The sequence below is a fragment of the Channa argus genome, chromosome 1 (genome assembly GCF_033026475.1).
Source record: "Channa argus isolate prfri chromosome 1, Channa argus male v1.0, whole genome shotgun sequence".
Lineage (NCBI taxonomy): Eukaryota > Metazoa > Chordata > Actinopteri > Anabantiformes > Channidae > Channa > Channa argus.
This window is the reverse complement of record NC_090197.1, coordinates 39,585,376-39,602,044: the sequence shown is the minus strand read 5'-3', so window position 1 is coordinate 39,602,044 and position 16,669 is coordinate 39,585,376. Positions and strand designations below refer to the sequence as shown.

Below are 16,669 nucleotides of genomic sequence, written 5' to 3'. Positions count from 1 at the left end.
ATAAGTATTGCCCTGACAATGGCAATGGGCCCCACGGTAAGAACCATAAAACAAACCTTCTTTGGTTTATTTGTCTTTTGTGAAAAAAACGTTTAATATTAACCTGTTATGACAAAATGCACTAATGATAGACAATTATGTCTGACTCTGAAGAACACGGTTTGTGCAACACAAAGCTGTACCTCCTGCCAACAGTTCATATCTGTGTCAGGATCAATGTGACCAAATTGATAAGACTAGGAAAACGATAGTGATTTTTAATAAATCTCTGCACTGTCTGTGAACCCAGCACACAAGTGACATTATTTGACATTTAGGGGTACCATGTCTTGTCACTCTAGAAGGCCGCATTTGTACCTTGACATGGGTACTTATTTGTATCCTTGGGGTAAAAACTGTACTCATTAGTCAGCATCTTGCCACTTGAGTGCATATATGTTGCCGGCTGTCGCCCATGGACCACAGCGTCAGTGGCTCGATTCCTGGTCCCTCCTGGCTAAGTGTCGAAGTGTCTTTAGGCAAACCAGTGAATCTCAAGTTGCTCCTGGTGGGTCCGGCGAGCGCCTTGCATGGCAGCCACCGCCATTAGTGTGTGGGTGAATGAGAAGCAACATTGTAAAGCGCTTTGGATAAAAGCGCAATATAAGAAGCCACTTACGTCATCGCTTTTTATTTAACTTAGTCAATTATAGTTGCATTATATACTTCATAATTGTAATAGCAAATTTTTATATGCACAAATCTACTTAAAAACAGACCCTCGCCTGATTGTTGCTTAAATGAATAAATAGCACATATGTGTACTGCACCTTTTACTGCTTGGGAACATACAGTATCAAAAGCTACACAGTTACTCTGAGGGGAAAAATTGACTCATACCCCTATTGCACCCCTATTTCTGAGAATGTAAATACCAATGACGTTAGACTTCCAGTAAAGAACATAATCTCTCCCTACTTTCACAATCACAAAACAATTCCGTGTGTGTGTGTGTGTGTGTGTGTGTGTGTGTGTGTAACACAGTCTCACAGTTCTTTGTGAACTTTTCTGCTGTTGTCAAAAGAATTTTCTGCAGTTTGTTCAAATTTGGATGAATGATCCTTTTTGTAGCCGCACAAAGATGCTCCTGTCAGATGGGTGCGACTGGATGGAGGAGAAGCAAATCAAAGCAGTACGAATAATCCTGACATTTTAGTAATTTCCCAAACTCAGGACAAAGCTGTGGCCCCAACTTCCAGAACATAGTGAGTGGCCCACTGGGTAACCATCTTACAGCCCCTGCACCTTCTTTAGTTGTAAACTCCAACCACTTGTCAGTACAGCTATCCCCATCACAGATAATGATAGCTAAGTTATAACCTGCAGGGAGAAAGAAGTCAAGACTGGAATGCTTCCTGAATGTATCTGATAACGCACTTGAACTCACAGGGTCAACACTTCTGTAAATATGCTGTGTATAGTGCTTTTGCAAAGTAGTATTTAGAATACTGCTAATTTGTTTAAAAAAATATAAAGATATGCTCTATATTTTAAAGGACATGACAATAATAACATAAGAATAAGACGATACAAACAAGATTAGAGGCCAGTGCCTTTAACAAAATCTGTGCTTATGCTATGTCTACTGTAATTATAGAATTTATATCCAGACTCTCCTTCACAGTGTGCTTATTTCACAAATTTTAATATGAAAGATTTTATTGGCAGGTAATAATTCTTGGAAAAATCTTGAAAGAAGTTGCGGTTTGAATCCATTAATTGACGAAAACCATCATGGCGGTCGTGGATGAATCCTCAGTTTCACGTTTCAGAAGCACTACAGCAGATCTTATGTAAACCGTGCTTAGACTGTGAGACAGAGTAAAGGATGGGGTTGAGAGCTGAGTTGGCCAGAGTGAAAGTAACCACCCAGAAAAACACGAAAAAGGAGACATACAGGTAACCCAGAGGGTTTCTGGCCAATATAAGGAAGACGATGATCAATATAGGCACATTATTAAGAAAGAGAGTAGCAGGACCAGGAGAGTGCGGAAGAGCTTCGAATGCTCTCGAATGTTACTGTACTCAACAGAGTCTCCAAATGTGAGCTGACTGGCTCGTTGGCGGAGGCTTCGCCTACAGCTTTTAGCAATCTGTCATACAAATAAAACATAACTACATTATATTGGCATTGTCTACTTACATTATACAACGTGGACACGATAAGGGCATCTACTATGTAACCTTTTTTCAAAATTTATTAAATTCATTATTTTCTTTAAAGTTCCCCCAAATACCCCATACTGACATGAAAAATGTTTGTTTGAAAAAAACAGATAAACTCACATGTAAATAAGTATTCACCGCTTTTGCTTAATACTTTGTTGAAGCACCTTTAGCATCAAATCTTTTTGAGTATAAGGCTACAAGGTTGTCACACCTATTTCTGGGCAGTTTCTCCTATTTTATCGTATTCTTCTGTGCAGTTCCTCTCATCAGGTTGGATGAAGCAAGACTGGGCTCTGGCTGTGCCTCTCAAGGACATTAACAGAATTTTCTTGGCTGTGTGCTTAGGGTCCTTGTCCTGTTGAAAGATGAACCCTTGCCAGAGTCTGAGGTCCAGAGCGCTCTGGAACAGGTCTTCATCAAGGAGGACTCTGTACATTGCTGCATTCATCTTCCCCTCAATCCTTACCAATCTCCCAGTTCCTGCCACTGAAAAACATCCCCACAGCACGGTGTTGCCAGCACCGTGCTTTACTGAAGGGATGGTTTCCTCCAGACATGACACTTAGCATTCAGGCCAAAGAATTCAATCTTTTTTTCATCAGACCAGAGATTTTTGTTTCTCATCTTCTGAGAGTCCTTCAGGTGGGCTGTCATGGCCTTTTACTGAGGAGTGGTTTCCATCTGGCCACTCTACCATATAGTCCATATTGGTGGATTGCTTCAGAGATGGTTGTTCTCCTGGAAGGTTCTCCTCTCTCCAAAGAGAAATGCTGAAGCTCTTTCAGAGTGACCATCAGGTTCTTTGGGTGTATGTGTTTGTGTGTGTGTGTGTATAGATTATAATGCACTCCACACATTCTCTCCAGGTGTGTCAGGCCACATGATTGTAAAAACAAAAAAGCATAGAAAAACAATTCTCAGGACAGAGCAATGGGCTTTTCATTGGTTCGTTAATTATTCCATACCTTCCCAGGATAACTTTGATAACTGTGAAAAACAGAACAAGGCATACAGAGGCAAGTCCAGAGGCCCAGATAAAGAGAATAGCAGTCACCATTTTGGGTTCAGAGTGGGCACATTTTGCAGGCGGGGGATAGCCTGGACCCTCTCCAGTGCCAGAGTAGTGATGGTACCACAACTTCTCATGCAGATGACATACAGCACAGTGTGACAGGCTGTATACCTCAGGGGCCAAGACGCAGTCCAGGACACGGCTACAATCATGCTGACAAACAGCAGGTCAGCCACAAACAAGTAGAGGGTCAAACTGTTCTTGTTGGCCAGCAGTTTCCGTTCTCAGGTTACCAGGGCTGCGGCTCCTGGATTTGTCACCACGGAAATGAGAAAGACAGTGGAGATAGCCAGGGTCTCGACAACAGTGGTGGTAACATGACCGAGTGAATAAAGTTTGTGTGTGGCTAAATATCCATATAGAATGAAAAGGTATTTAAATTTAAAGTACTACCGGATTTCACTGCGGTGACTCCCAGTAGATAAACGGAGAACAGAAGCTGACAAGGAAATGAGTAATAATGAAAGAATGGGATGAGGAATGAAGGTGGTTACCTGAACTGAAGTCTAATGCAAGATGGTCTTTCTACTTACACTATGCAAAAACAAATGTATTCTGTAATACAGCCTCAAAATGTGGATGACCTTTTATAGAATACAGTAGTTTTACATTTAATAACTACACATTCATATATAGTCATTTGGCAGCACATTTTATTGTTGACTAGCATACCTGTGTCGATCCTGAGATGAAATAATTTCAGTATTGGTGTCAGATCTTGTACTGTACGTAATGAACACAAACATGGGAGAGCCCACAGCCTCTTGCATCAAAGTCTGCCACTCAGACAGGCTCAAACTACGTTGAGTTCAATTATAACCCATACACAGTGCAGTAATCACCACCAACCTTGGAGATACAACACTACTGTGGCTAAAGATTTGCTATCTTTAGATAGAGTGAGGAAAGATTTAAAGTTAAACAAAGTTGTATGGGTCTATTTGAAACAACCAAGAATCACAACTAAACACAGTAGTTTATTATGTTAACTTGTACCTCTGACAAACAGTATGGATCAAAACCAATCCATCAAACAGAACATAACAGAACTTGAAGCTTTGCTCAGTTGAGACAAATTTCTAGGTGGTTCATCAGTTCTCTGTAGTGACTGGCAGGATACTCAGCCTGGCAACCAGGGCACTCCAGAAAACTTTTGTCCAGCAAGCTGCTGTGAGTAGAGAATGTGGGGCTCTGTCTGGACAGCTGGGAGGGTGGGTGTGTCAAGGCACAGGAGACGCGATCCTGCTGTTCTTTCTGAATAAAGTATAAATGGAGTTTTCCATCAGTCATAGTTAATAAAGCTCTGGTTTATTAAATTGAAATTTCATGATTACTTTCATCAACAAGACTTAAAGCTACACTAAAGAACTTTTTAGAAGAAGAGAGGATCAAAGGACACAAATGCAATAAGCCACAGGGCTCAGAAAATTACAGTCTGATTCTACACTCTTCTCTTGCATATGGAGGTGCTATTTACTCTCTTTACCTACTGGAACCAAAGAGCAGACAGAGAAAGCTGGCAAGTGAGCAATCTGCGTTCATTGCATCTATCGGGGTCGCAGCTCTTGTATTTGTGTCACAGAGATGAGAAACAGTATAGACAGCCAGGGTCTAAAGAATAGTAACGAAGTGTAAACTTGCACCAATCAGCAGGAAAAGTTAGCAAGTACACACAGTGAGCCATTTATTGCTTGAGAGACAGATAATTAGACAAATAACCAAAAATTGCAAACAACAAAATCTATTAATGCAGCTTAAAGTTCTATCACTGGTACTAATCATGAATCTAGCCTTTTGCTTTATTAATGCAAACCTCAGACTCTTTTGTCACTTGGTCTTTAGGTTTTCGCAGCATCTTCAGGATTTTGATGGTTTGCTTGGTTAAATATGAGCAATTCTGCTTCTCATCCTCAAGATCTTGTAAAGAAATCTTGATCTACAATTTAAAAAAAAAAATGCAGTGAAAAAAAAACAAAAAGATTGGCCTCATTTGCTCATGTGAGAACTGATTTCTTTCTTTTACAAAAAAAGCCCAGAGTTAAGAAGTGTTTATTCCTCCTCCACCCTATTCCCTCAATAAGACTTGCCCTACGTTCCTAGTTAGGACTAAAGATTTATTCAACTAGCTTACAGACCTATACTGGGATGAATGATATATTGTGTGTTTTCAAATCACACCTGTCGTTCGAGTTCTGCGATTTTGTCCTGGTCTGCAAGGTGAAGATTTACCAAAAACTCCTGTACAAGATGTGTCTGAGAAGGGAGATTTTTTTTTTATTTTTAATTTTGGTCCTCCTTTCCCCTTGCAGTATATGACATTATGGCATGTTAATCTGCTGATTAAGGGCATACCTGCAGCTCAAAGCTAGCTGACCTGAGTTTCTCTTCATCCAGCCTGCACTGGAGGTCCTTTGGCTGCTGCTCTTCATTCTCAGAGTAATGATGACCTTTTGTTCCACTTTGTTTACAAGCTTTTTCAATATTCAGCTGAAGTTTGAGTTCTTCCACCTCCCTCTCCCTTTCTTTGCACCTACACATACATTGTTCCGTCATGTAGCTGTCTGCCAAGTTTATGCAACTTTATGAACAGTTCCACATATTTCTTAAACAGCAGACATACCAGTTTTGGGATTTTAGCAGGTTCTGGTGGCTCATGTCAACTTTTTCTCTTAGTAGCTCTAGTTCATCTTTGGCTTTCTGCAAAAGTCTTTCATAGTGCTCCTGCATCTGACGCATCTTCTCTGTAATGAGAGAAATGGACATTGAGGTTAACTACAATTTTAAAAAGGGGACGAGAAACACATTCACATAAATCAATGTTAAATGTGGCCTTACACGTGCACAATGTAGTAATAAAATACAGATTTGAAGTTGAAAATGTAAGGCCAAATATTTTGTCATACTGGGCTGGACCAGAGCAATCTCAACATCTTAAAAACCATGTTGTGACAGTCGGTTGCCCCTTACTGCCCCAGTGTTGAGTGCCCACTGCCCACTGTCCCTCTGGCTCACCATCTGAATGGTCTTCATTGTGTTGTTGTGAACTGGCCTGATTGGCTTCATTCAGTCGCTTCTCCAGCCATAACAATCTGGACAGAATTTCCCTCACATAGGCCTCTCGTTGCTGGTCATATTCCAGCCACTGCTTGGTCTTCTCCAAGGCCTCAGAGCATTGAATAGCAGAATGAATAGCACATAACAGAAAAAGAAAAACAGAGAATTGTGCCAGAGGAACAACTTCAAAACAAAGACACTCAGCAAGACATGTATAGTGTATACAGACACATGCCCTCGCAGAAAAGTAGTAAAACGTAAGTAGGAGTAAAAAGTAACTGAAAAAACAGAAAAGTACATTCTGCATTAATAATAACTTCTTTCATTATCTAAATTAGTCGTACTGTTCACAATCCCAATGCACTAAAGTAAACACTGAATCTTCTCTACTCACATTTGCGTAGCCTGGATGTGCTTGTTCATTAATGCCATATGGATCCGTTGTCCAAAAACTATTAAAAACACATCATCCAGACAGACTGCTCCAGTGGATGACATATTTCTTCATTCATCTCTGATTTTAACAAACACCACACCATATACTGAACTGGGCATGTGTGACAGCTAAGGTGGAATTACAGAGATTCATTATTTACAGGGGTAATGGTTTTTGGAATGAAGAAATATGTCATTGGAATGTTGAGTCTGGCTGATTTGCTTTTGGACAACAACAGCAACAAGAGAAGCATATACTATAGCATTGATCATACTTTGTTTATATGAATGAACTTAATGATTTCCCCCAAATGCTGTATTGAGACTCTACTGACTGGTTGAGTGGTAGAATAGGATATGGAACCTATAATACTATAATATACAACCCCAAATCCAAAAGTTGGGAAGATGTGTAAAACGTAAATAAGAACAGAATGCAACCATTTGCAAATCTCATCAACCCATATTTTATAACAGAATAAAACAACATATCAGACGTTGAACGTGAGACATTTTTACATTTCATGGAAATGTTAGCTCATTTTGAATTTGATGGCAGCAACACATCCCAAAAAAGTTGGAACAGGGCAACGTCTGCCGTTGTGTAGCATCCCCTCTTCTTTAATAAACTGTCTGTAAACACCTGGGAAGTGAGGAGTTGCTTTGGAGAGCAGTTTTAGGAGAGGAATGTTCTTGTCTGATGCAGGATTCTAGCTGCTCAACAGTCCTGGGCTGTTGTTGCTGGAGTTTTTGTTTTACGATGTGCCAAATGTTTTCTGTTGTTGAAAGGTCTGGACTGCAGGCAGGTCAGTTGAGCACTCGGACTCTTCTCCTGTGAAGCCATGCTGTTGTGATGGATGCAGTATGTAGTTTAACAATGTCTTGGTGAAACATGCAAGGCCTTCGCTGAAAGAGACGTTTTCTGGATCGAGCATATGTTGCTCTAAAACCTCTATGTACTTTTAAGCATTGATGGAGCCTTTCCAGATTTGTAAGCTGCCCACACCATAGGCACTGATGCAGCCCCATACCATCAGAGATGCAGGCTTTTGAACTTTCTGCTGATAACAAGCTAGGTGGTCCCTCTACTCTTTAGTCTGCAGGACACAGCATCCATGGTTTCAAAGAAGAATTTCAAATTTTGATTCATCTAACCACAGAACAGTTTTCCATTTTGCCTGAGACTATTTAAAATGAGCTTTGACCCAGAGAACACAACGGTGTTTCTGAATTGTCTTCACATATGGCTTCCTCTTTGCATGATACAGCTTTAACTTACATTTGTTGATTGAACGGCAAACTGTGTCAACAGACAGTGATTTCTGGAAGTGTTCCTGAGCCATGCAGTGATGTGTAGTAGAGAATAATGCCTGATTTTAATGCAGTGCTGCCCGAGGGTCCCAAAGATCATGATCATCTAGTTTTGACCTTTGGCCTTGTCCCTTGGGCACAGAGATTTTTTTAAACAGCATTTTTTCTGAAATTGTCAACAATTTTCTGGTGCAGTTTGTGGCAGATTGATGAACCTTTGCCCACCTTTACATTTGAGAGGCTCTGCCTCTCTGAAATGCTCCTTTTATTCCCAAACATGTTACTGACCTGCTGCAGCCTAATTAGTTGTCAAATGCTCCTCCATTGGTTTTTGATTTGCACCAATTCCTCTCCAGCCTTTTGTTGCCCCTCCTCCAACTTTCTTTGAGATGCCATTAAATTCAAAATTAGCTAAAATTTTCCATGAAATGTAAACATTTCTCAGTTTCAACATCAGATATGTTGTTTATGTTCTATTGTGAATAAAATATGGGTGGCTTTGCAAATTATTGTATTTTGTTTTTATTTACGTTTTTACATCTTACCAACTTTTTAATAATTGGGTTTTTATATATATAAATAAAGTAGCAAAATGTGCACTTATATTATGGCTTTGACATGCTCTGTTTAAGAAAGGGCATGTTTCTGGAGACAAAATTCTTCTTCTTAACAGGTGGGTGTGTTCATGTTCAAATTACCATGCAACTAAAAAAAGCAACTGCTGCTATCTAGTGGTGCACAACTTGTAAGGCGTGATGGCCTTGGTATAGCCTATTATGTGCAATATTTTTATCACTGTATATTATCGTTAAGACTCTGACATGTGCCAACACTTTTAAAATTAATCTGTTGTGATTCCTATAACTAAACCCATATTGTGTATTTTCCTTCCTCCTTATAAAGAAACATAGATTCACGCAGTCTAGAAGTCCTGTACATAAAAAAAAAAAGCTGCCATACCTTCTTCCGTGCAACTTTCTTCTTAATGTGCTGACATTTAGTTGATACATTCACAAGCTTGTTTTTGATTTCTTCAATTTCTTTGGCACAAGTGGATATGATTCTCTGTCTCTGCATATTCACTACATCTGTTAGGCTGCTGGCTCCCTCGCTGAGCTGTTCTGATGGCAAAGCCATCTTGTCTTTACTTGTCTTAAGTTTAAAATTCTCCAGCCTTACAGTTTCAATGCAGAGAAACATCTGCAAAAAAAAGGAAAAAGGATTTCACAAAATCTCAATGAAAACAAATATTGCACATAGCTCTTATCCACATGAGCATTAACCTAGGTGCCATTTACGCTAGAGTCTAATTGACAAATCGACTTTATTAGTAATTGCGTCATGATGAGTTAATACAAAAAAACACCAGAATGATTACTTGAATAAGTAGCTAGTTTGTCTCTGTTTACCTCTACCAGCTTGTAATGTTCTGAATGCTGACGAGACAAGTCAACCAAGGTCTTCTTCAGATAGGCATTCTCCTTCCTCAGATTGCTGACAACCATACCAAGCTCAGTGTTGAGCTTTTTCCTGAGGAAGCCCTTATATTTGGAGGATGCCATCTATATCACCTGTTTAAAGATTTTAAGTGAGTGACACAAAAATAATTAGTTTTGTGGACATGTCAGAATAAGCAGTTATAAAATAAAATAAACATTTTGCTCAGTCCAAGTTTATTGCTTTTATATTGCTGACATTATTAACAACAGGAAAAACTGAACGAAACAGAAACTAAAATCTGAGGAGGAGGAAAAAGATAAACAAATGTGCAATCTAATAAAGTCGACCATTAAAAGTGAAACAAATTGCATCTATGATGTAAAAAAATGTGAAATGTAAAAATAAATAGCACATGAACATAAGTATTAAGTATTCGCCTTTCCGTAATACTTTGTTAAAGCACCAGTAGCATCGGTGCACAGCCATTTTCATATCTCTCCAGAGATGTTAAATAGGCTTCAAGTCAGGGCTCTGGCTGCAAAGCTCAAGGACATTAACAGAATTGTCCCATAGCCACTCCTTTGTTATCTGGTTGGTTTTTATTTGGTTTGTGCTCTTGACATGCACTGTTAACTGACCTTATGTACAGGTGTATGCTTTTCCAAATCATGTTCAATCATATGACAGTCACAATAATTTCCCACAGATGAACTCTCAGTCCTACAATTCAAAATTGTAGAAACATCTCAAGGACGACCATTGGAAACGATGCACCAGAGCTTAATTCTGTGTCATGGCAAAGGCCATGAGTACTTGATATACATTTATTTTTTCGTTTTTTGCTAACGATGCTAACATCGTTTCTAGATGTATTGGTACTGGTGGCTGTTGGGTTTGTAGTTTTTTGGAGGTGAACTAAACTAAACACAATAACTGATAATAAAAATCAATCTGATCAAGCTGGACTTTGCTCATTTGCAAAAACGAAAATTCAGTAACTAACGTTAGCTCAACCTTGAACCCAACATGCTCGTTCACTGATAGAGACCATGCATATGATCACACTATAGAGCAGCTAATAAAATGATTTACACTTGCTCAATGATGATTTATACTAAGCTATTCATACACTGCAATTTAGTAAACAGCTGAGTAAAATTACACTAACGCAACCCGCATAACCCTAACTTAAAGCTAACATTAGCGTTAATCGGCTAACGCTAGTCTGACTTTATCCTATAAGTGTTTCAACATCTTAAAAAATCTTTAAAAATAACGAATTCATGTCCGTTGAGCAACTGTTTATGACTAACAAATCTGCATGCTTTAGTTATATTTATAACAGTCTGTATATACAATACATGTAAAAAAATAACGTACCCTGCATTTCCGAGTGCTATATAAATTAAGTTGGAATTCGGTGTTATAATTAAGACCACTGGGGGGCGCTGTTGTACAGTGGGAGAGTGAACCTACTGTCTCCACTTCTATTTACCTTCTCTTGGTTGATTGAGCGAGGTCAAGCACATTTTCGTTTATAGCATGAAGCAGTGTGACAAAGGGAGGATAAAGACAGGTAGCCCTGCATACTCATTGTGGTACTTTGTTTCTCCGCCCGGTAAGCCACCTCAGCCAGTTGGATGTTCTATCTCTGACTCATGACGCTGCCCACAGCTGCGCGTCTCACTTCCCTCTGAGACGATTCTGCCTCTCTCAGCGGAGTATGATTAGTTTCACTGCAAACTTTTGGACTCTATCAAAATGCTGCGGGTTGTTGTTGAATCAGCTAGTGGGATCCCCAAGAAGAAAATTGGAAACCCTGATCCAATAACTACGATTGTCTTTAGAGGTGAGGGAGACCATTGACTGCTTAATGTTTTTTTTTTTTTTTCGAGCGCGCTGCTAGGGCATTGTTAAGTTGTTAATCTGTAAAATTGATCATGCATACAGTAGACAATCTGCTTCCCCTCCCCAGACTACATTTTCTATGACATTTGTAAGGTTTTGGACATAACATTTAAAATGTGGCAGCAGTTTCTACATCTGTTCCCAAAAGATGAATTTTAAAAACTGGCAGCTAGCCATATAAGGCCAGAATAACCCTCTAGGAAGAACAATGTCTTTGGTCTCAAGTTTTATTCATTATTATTGTGTTTTAATTAGGTATCTGATTGCATTAGTGAGTGAGTGAGTGAGTGTCCCTTTGTTTCTAGCAGATGTTGATGAAGTATTGATTGATTCCTTTCTTACTCCTTTTCATTTCTTTTTCTTCTTTTTTTGGAAGAAGCTTAAAGTGCATGTGCATGCGAAAGGTTCCTCTTTTTTAATGTGAAATAATAGCTAATAAATATATGGTTACAGGTGAAAAGAAGAAAACCAAAACCATTGACAATGAATTGAATCCTGTTTGGAACGAAGTAAGTGGGGATTTAAAGTTAACTGTATTGTGTGAGAGTTACAATATATAGATTTGTTTTGTGGGAAATCATTAGGCACATGCAGGCTGCTATTATCAGAGTTAAAAGTAATGTACAGTGACTTTTACACTTCATAGTACCAGTTATATGTTACTGATTGACTAAAGCTTCCCTTCCTTGTAATTACAGGTGATTGAATTTGATCTGAAAGGCTCTTCCTTGGATGCATCCTCATTCATTGACGTGATTGTAAAAGATTATGAAACAATCGGCAAACACAAGTATGTTAAAGCAAAGCATCACACAGAGAAAATAGAACACGGGTCATATTGTAATCGTCATCCTTATTAAAATGCGTTGTGCTGAAAAGCAATACAAACCTTTGTAAGGCACGTACCAACAATGAATACATGGCAGCCTTCATTTCAGTGTGACCATACAGGATACATACAAGTTCTTAATCATTTAAATGCACTCCTATTGACATAAGGTGCAAAACCCATACCTCAAAGGAAGTGTTATCATGACCTTTTAAAATGCTTGTTTTTTGCTTCTGTACTTAAATTAGGAGGGGCAGAGTATCAGCTTATACAGCGTGTAAAATTAGTATTTAACACGTCATCATTTTTCCTCAAAAAATATATTTCTAAAGGTGCTATTGACATTAAATGTTCACCAGATATTTGTAACAGCCCATGCAATCCATACATGCAAAGGAATCAAACCATAGATGTCTATTAATTAAGTTATGTGTAATAACGTGAAATGACACAGGGAAAAAGTATTGAACACATGTAGAAAGGTAGGTGCTAAAAGGCATGGAAAGCCTGGACACCTGCTGAAATCATTGTCATTACAAATTAATATCAGCTTTTTCAGTCCCAACTGATACAAAAAGGTGCCTCATTACAAAGGTGTCAATGAAGAAACTCATGATGGGTAAAACGAAAAAAAGAACTTTGCAACTTTATTGTTGCAAAACATACTGCTGGCATTGGTTAAAGAAGTATTTCCAAACTTCTGAAAGTTCCAGTGAGCACTGTTGGAGCTATAATTGGGAAGTGGAAAGAACATCATTTCATCATAAACTGTGCACAACCATGTGCTCCTTGCAAGATTTCTGACAGACGAGTGAAATAATTATCACAAGAGCTGTGCAAGAGCCAAAGACCATTTGTGGACAGCTTCAGAAAGACCTGTAATTAGCAAGTACTATTGTTTCAAAGAAAACAATAAGTAATGCACTCAACTGTCATGGACCCCACAAGACTCCATTGTTTAAGGAAAAAGCATGTTGAAGGTTGTTTAAAGTTTGCTGCATTACTTTTGGACAAGCCTTTGAAAGAATGGCCCAGTGACTTGAATCCTTATCATAAATCTATGGAAAGAACTGAAGGTCAGAGTTCACAGAAGAGGTCCACAAAACCTTCAAGATTTTTTTGTGCAGAAGAATGGGCCAAAATTGCACCTGAGTAATGAATGCGAGTAGTTTCTCCATACAGGAGTCCTCTTGAAGCGGTCATTACCAACAAATGCTTTTATACGAAGTATTTAATCATTTCACATTATTACACATAAATAAACGTATGGACGTCAATAGTTTAATTTCCTTGCATGTGTGGATTGCATGGGCTGTTACAAATAAATGGTGAACATTTAATGTCAATAGCACCTTTAGAAATATATTTACTGAGGAACATTTTTTTTTATTCCTGTACTTTGAATGTGCTGTGCTAAACCAGTGCTCACTGGGTTCATGTTAAGACTTGAAATGTCAGTAAAGAAGGTTGTTTGTCTCTTTTACAATAACCCTGCAGCTCTTAAGAGAGGAATGTTGCCTTAAAAGGAAAAAAGGCTCTTCTTTTTAGCTGTCCATACAGTGTATACCAGTCTCTTCGTTACCAGTATGTTGATACATGCATTGTGTAACATGGTGAGTCTTGTGCTGTGCAGCTCAAGTACTAGTCACTATGATCATGACTAATGTAAACAGCAGCTTCTTTTCCATGATCAAATGTGGGAGGGAGGGGGTAATGAGGGCTTGTGCTGGCTTGTCATGTGCATATCTATGATGACTGGTTGTAGTCCACCCTGTAATGGATATCTTCATACAATTTCAAGGCAGCTCAGAAGGGAATATGTTAGGATGCAAATGACAAGCTTTCACAAGTGTACATTTGATAGGAATGATTTTAAAGACGAACATGATTCACACAGCAGAGTTCTTTAAAAAAAAAAAAAAATTCTATTAGCTGGACTAGTAGTAATAGCTACTTTTTTTAGCAAGCTTTTTTGTACTCCTGGAGTATATGCTCTTTTGCTGTGGCCAGAAAATGTAATTTCTTTTTCTTTATAAAGCTGTTGAAACTACTTGAAATTTAGTTAAAACGTTGTGTTTTGCAGTTGCATAGGAGAGTTATGAACACAAAAGCTAATTTGTTTAAACTAGTCCTTGCATGTGGCCTTTGCAGTCGTAGGAACAAATATTTCCCATACCAGGATTACGCTCCTCTTATCCTCCACAGTTTATCCTTTTTCCAAGGACAAAGTCAAGGTTTTTTAAACTTGTGTTTATTAATAATATCACAAGAAGGGAGATAGAAGAGAACCTGAGAATAATCATGAAAGACAGTCTCATGTTGCTTACTACAACTGTCTTTCCCCCGCTTCCTGGATATTTTGGGCACAGTGCACCAGGCACATTCCAGTGGTACATGTTAATTGCTTCCATCTTCCTAGTTTTTCTAGAGCACTTTTTAATGCCTGTGTAATGGCGACTGTGGGGCAGGAAGGTAGAGCAGTTGTCCACCAATCTCACAGTTGTTGGTTCAATCCCCGGCTCCTCTGGTCACATGTCGAAGTGTCCTTGAGCAAGACACTGAACCCCAACTTAGTTGCTCCTGGTGAGTGTTGGCCAGCTGCATAGCAGCTCCCCCACCTGTGTATGAGTGTGTGTGATTGTGAGTGTGAATGGGTTAATGAGAAGCAGTGTAAAGCGCGTTGAGTGCCAATACGTAGAAAAGCGCTATATAAGTGCAGACCATTTACCATTTAACCTGCTGATCCTTGTCATAGAGCAAAGTATACCATTTGTTCTGTTACTGCAACAAAAAAAGGCTGTACGAATATCTGAGGTGGATTATATCATCAGGAAATTACTAAAAAAACAAAAAAAAGTTACTAAAAAAAGTCGTTGAAATTGTGTTTATTAATGACTGTTGTCACATGCTTCTATTTGGTAGTAACAAGTGGGTGTTGTTGCCTTCCCATGTAAAGAAGTAAAACTGGGAAGTGAAAACTGCCAACAGTTGGCAGCAATCACAGTGTTTATAATTCATTGACCAATTGGTTGTCATAGATTGTAGAGGCAAAGCTTCCTCCTATTTTTTCTTATAGCCATTCATCAAATTTCTGATATATTTGTGTAATTGTGTTTCAGGTTCATTGGCTCAGCAAAAGTCTTTCTGAGGGACTTAGCCAGCGGTCAAGTAAAGTCCCTCCCATCCAAGAATCTGCCTTTGGTCAATGAAAAACAACAAGCTATCGGGGTAAAAGCATTTCATTATCACAATGATTAATGATTGTAATGACATGGTGTCAGTTGATGATGATGGTATCTGTATAAGCCTGCAATATGGATTTATTGAATTCTATAAAATGGAATTTATATAGTCGAAGTGGTGATAGTAATTAAGAGAACATACTTTTTCCAGGCAACCATTAATTTACTTATTGGGTATGAACCACCTGTCGGCACTACTCCAAACCTAAATGAGCAACCTGGTGGAGATATGTCTCATGTGGATGCTGGTACGTAGACACCATTAAAAATTACATTAATAGTGCCTCTTTAATTTGTAGGAGCATGTTTGCTGGTAGTTCACAATGCATACACATCACACTAAAACAAAGCATTTAAAATATTGTTTTTAAAGAAAGTTTGGGATTATTCTGACAGAAGCCAGTGAGGTGGGTGACGAGGAGGAGAGAGACACGGAGGCAGGAGTTCAAGGTGAAAGTCCAGCAGCTCTCACCTCAGCAAACCAGCCAGGGAAACCCAGCCACAAGCCAGTCCGCCTCAACCGTAAGAGGCACAGAGCTTTGGCCAATAAACTTCAGGATTTCCAGGTATTGTCTGAGTTTTGAATACTGTTGTTCTGGATAACAGCAAATGTCAATTGAAGTAGGAATTCTCGTTCTTAATCATGACATGACAGCATGCCTCACCAGTGTAAATATACATTAACAGCTGAGCCATAAATTGTATAATTAATCAAATAGAATATATTTTTCAAGTCCAATAGACCAGAGGTACCTTTTTCAAAAATGATTGTCTCACTGTTGCTTGCTTTTGTCCAGATTCGTGTTAGAGTTATTGAGGGTCGACAGCTGCCTGGCAACAACATCAAGCCAGTGGTTAAAGTGAATGTATGTGGACAGACTCATAGGACAAGAATAAGAAGAGGAAATAACCCATTCTTTAATGAGGTAAAGAGTCCATCACCAAGCAAAAATACTTGTTGAATACTCACTTTTCTCTCTAGAAGTGCATTAATCATGTCTAGCATTTACTTTTTACTTTGCTTTTCTGTTTTGAATGTCCTCTTGTCTGCTCGTTTGCCACCTATTTCCCACCATATTGCCTGAGGTCTCTCTCTGTTTTTCTGCAGTGATGAACTCATGGAGCTTCATCTCAGTGTGCTCAGCTTTCTTCTGTATCCAAATCCTCTCA

General features: G+C 38.9%; 3 protein-coding genes across 6 annotated transcripts in view; 1 reads left to right on the top strand and 2 right to left on the bottom strand.

Annotated features, from left to right (window-relative positions):
• Positions 1–1,800: 1,800 nt before the first annotated feature.
• LOC137130248 (free fatty acid receptor 4-like) lies at positions 1,801–4,050 on the bottom strand. The gene is given in 5 exon segments (XM_067510555.1): positions 1,801–1,991; positions 1,994–2,132; positions 3,188–3,270; positions 3,273–3,626; positions 4,005–4,050. Coding segments are annotated over 5 exon segments (813 nt in total).
• Positions 3,926–11,143, bottom strand: LOC137134966 (centrosomal protein of 55 kDa-like). 4 transcript variants are annotated; one of them, XM_067519670.1, is made up of 9 exons: positions 11,016–11,143; positions 9,490–9,651; positions 9,041–9,280; positions 6,293–6,443; positions 5,901–6,021; positions 5,633–5,810; positions 5,459–5,533; positions 5,094–5,216; positions 3,926–4,534 (listed from the first exon to the last, which is right to left on the bottom strand). In XM_067519670.1, exons 2-9 carry the CDS (start codon positions 9,640–9,642, stop codon positions 4,343–4,345), a joined length of 1,233 nt encoding a protein of 410 aa, XP_067375771.1. In that variant the 5' UTR covers positions 9,643–9,651; positions 11,016–11,143; the 3' UTR covers positions 3,926–4,342. The 4 variants fall into 4 exon arrangements, with proteins under 4 accessions (XP_067375771.1, XP_067375770.1, XP_067375772.1 ...); XM_067519669.1 differs by lacking the exon at positions 11,016–11,143 and adding an exon at positions 10,901–10,997; XM_067519671.1 differs by lacking the exons at positions 5,094–5,216; positions 11,016–11,143 and adding an exon at positions 10,901–10,997.
• myofl (myoferlin like) overlaps positions 11,129–16,669 on the top strand; it is a 20,964-nt gene continuing 15,423 nt past the window's right edge. Inside the window, exons 1-7 of the mRNA XM_067519661.1 lie at positions 11,129–11,369; positions 11,882–11,937; positions 12,127–12,218; positions 15,377–15,485; positions 15,651–15,747; positions 15,896–16,065; positions 16,297–16,425. Coding sequence (XP_067375762.1) covers positions 11,282–11,369; positions 11,882–11,937; positions 12,127–12,218; positions 15,377–15,485; positions 15,651–15,747; positions 15,896–16,065; positions 16,297–16,425 — 741 coding nt within the window. The 5' untranslated portion in view covers positions 11,129–11,281. The remainder of the gene's footprint in view (positions 11,370–11,881; positions 11,938–12,126; positions 12,219–15,376; positions 15,486–15,650; positions 15,748–15,895; positions 16,066–16,296; positions 16,426–16,669) is intronic.

Excerpts from the sequence above, each read along its gene's own strand:
- LOC137134966 (XM_067519670.1), bottom strand. The coding sequence starts at position 9,642 with ATGGCATCCTCCAAATATAAGGGCTTCCTCAGGAAAAAGCTCAACACT. Across the intron at positions 9,281-9,489 it reads AACATTACAAGCTGGTAGAG|ATGTTTCTCTGCATTGAAAC; the intron begins GTAAACAGAGAC and ends TTTTTTTTGCAG. Across the intron at positions 5,811-5,900 it reads CTGCTAAAATCCCAAAACTG|GTGCAAAGAAAGGGAGAGGG; the intron begins GTATGTCTGCTG and ends ATGTATGTGTAG.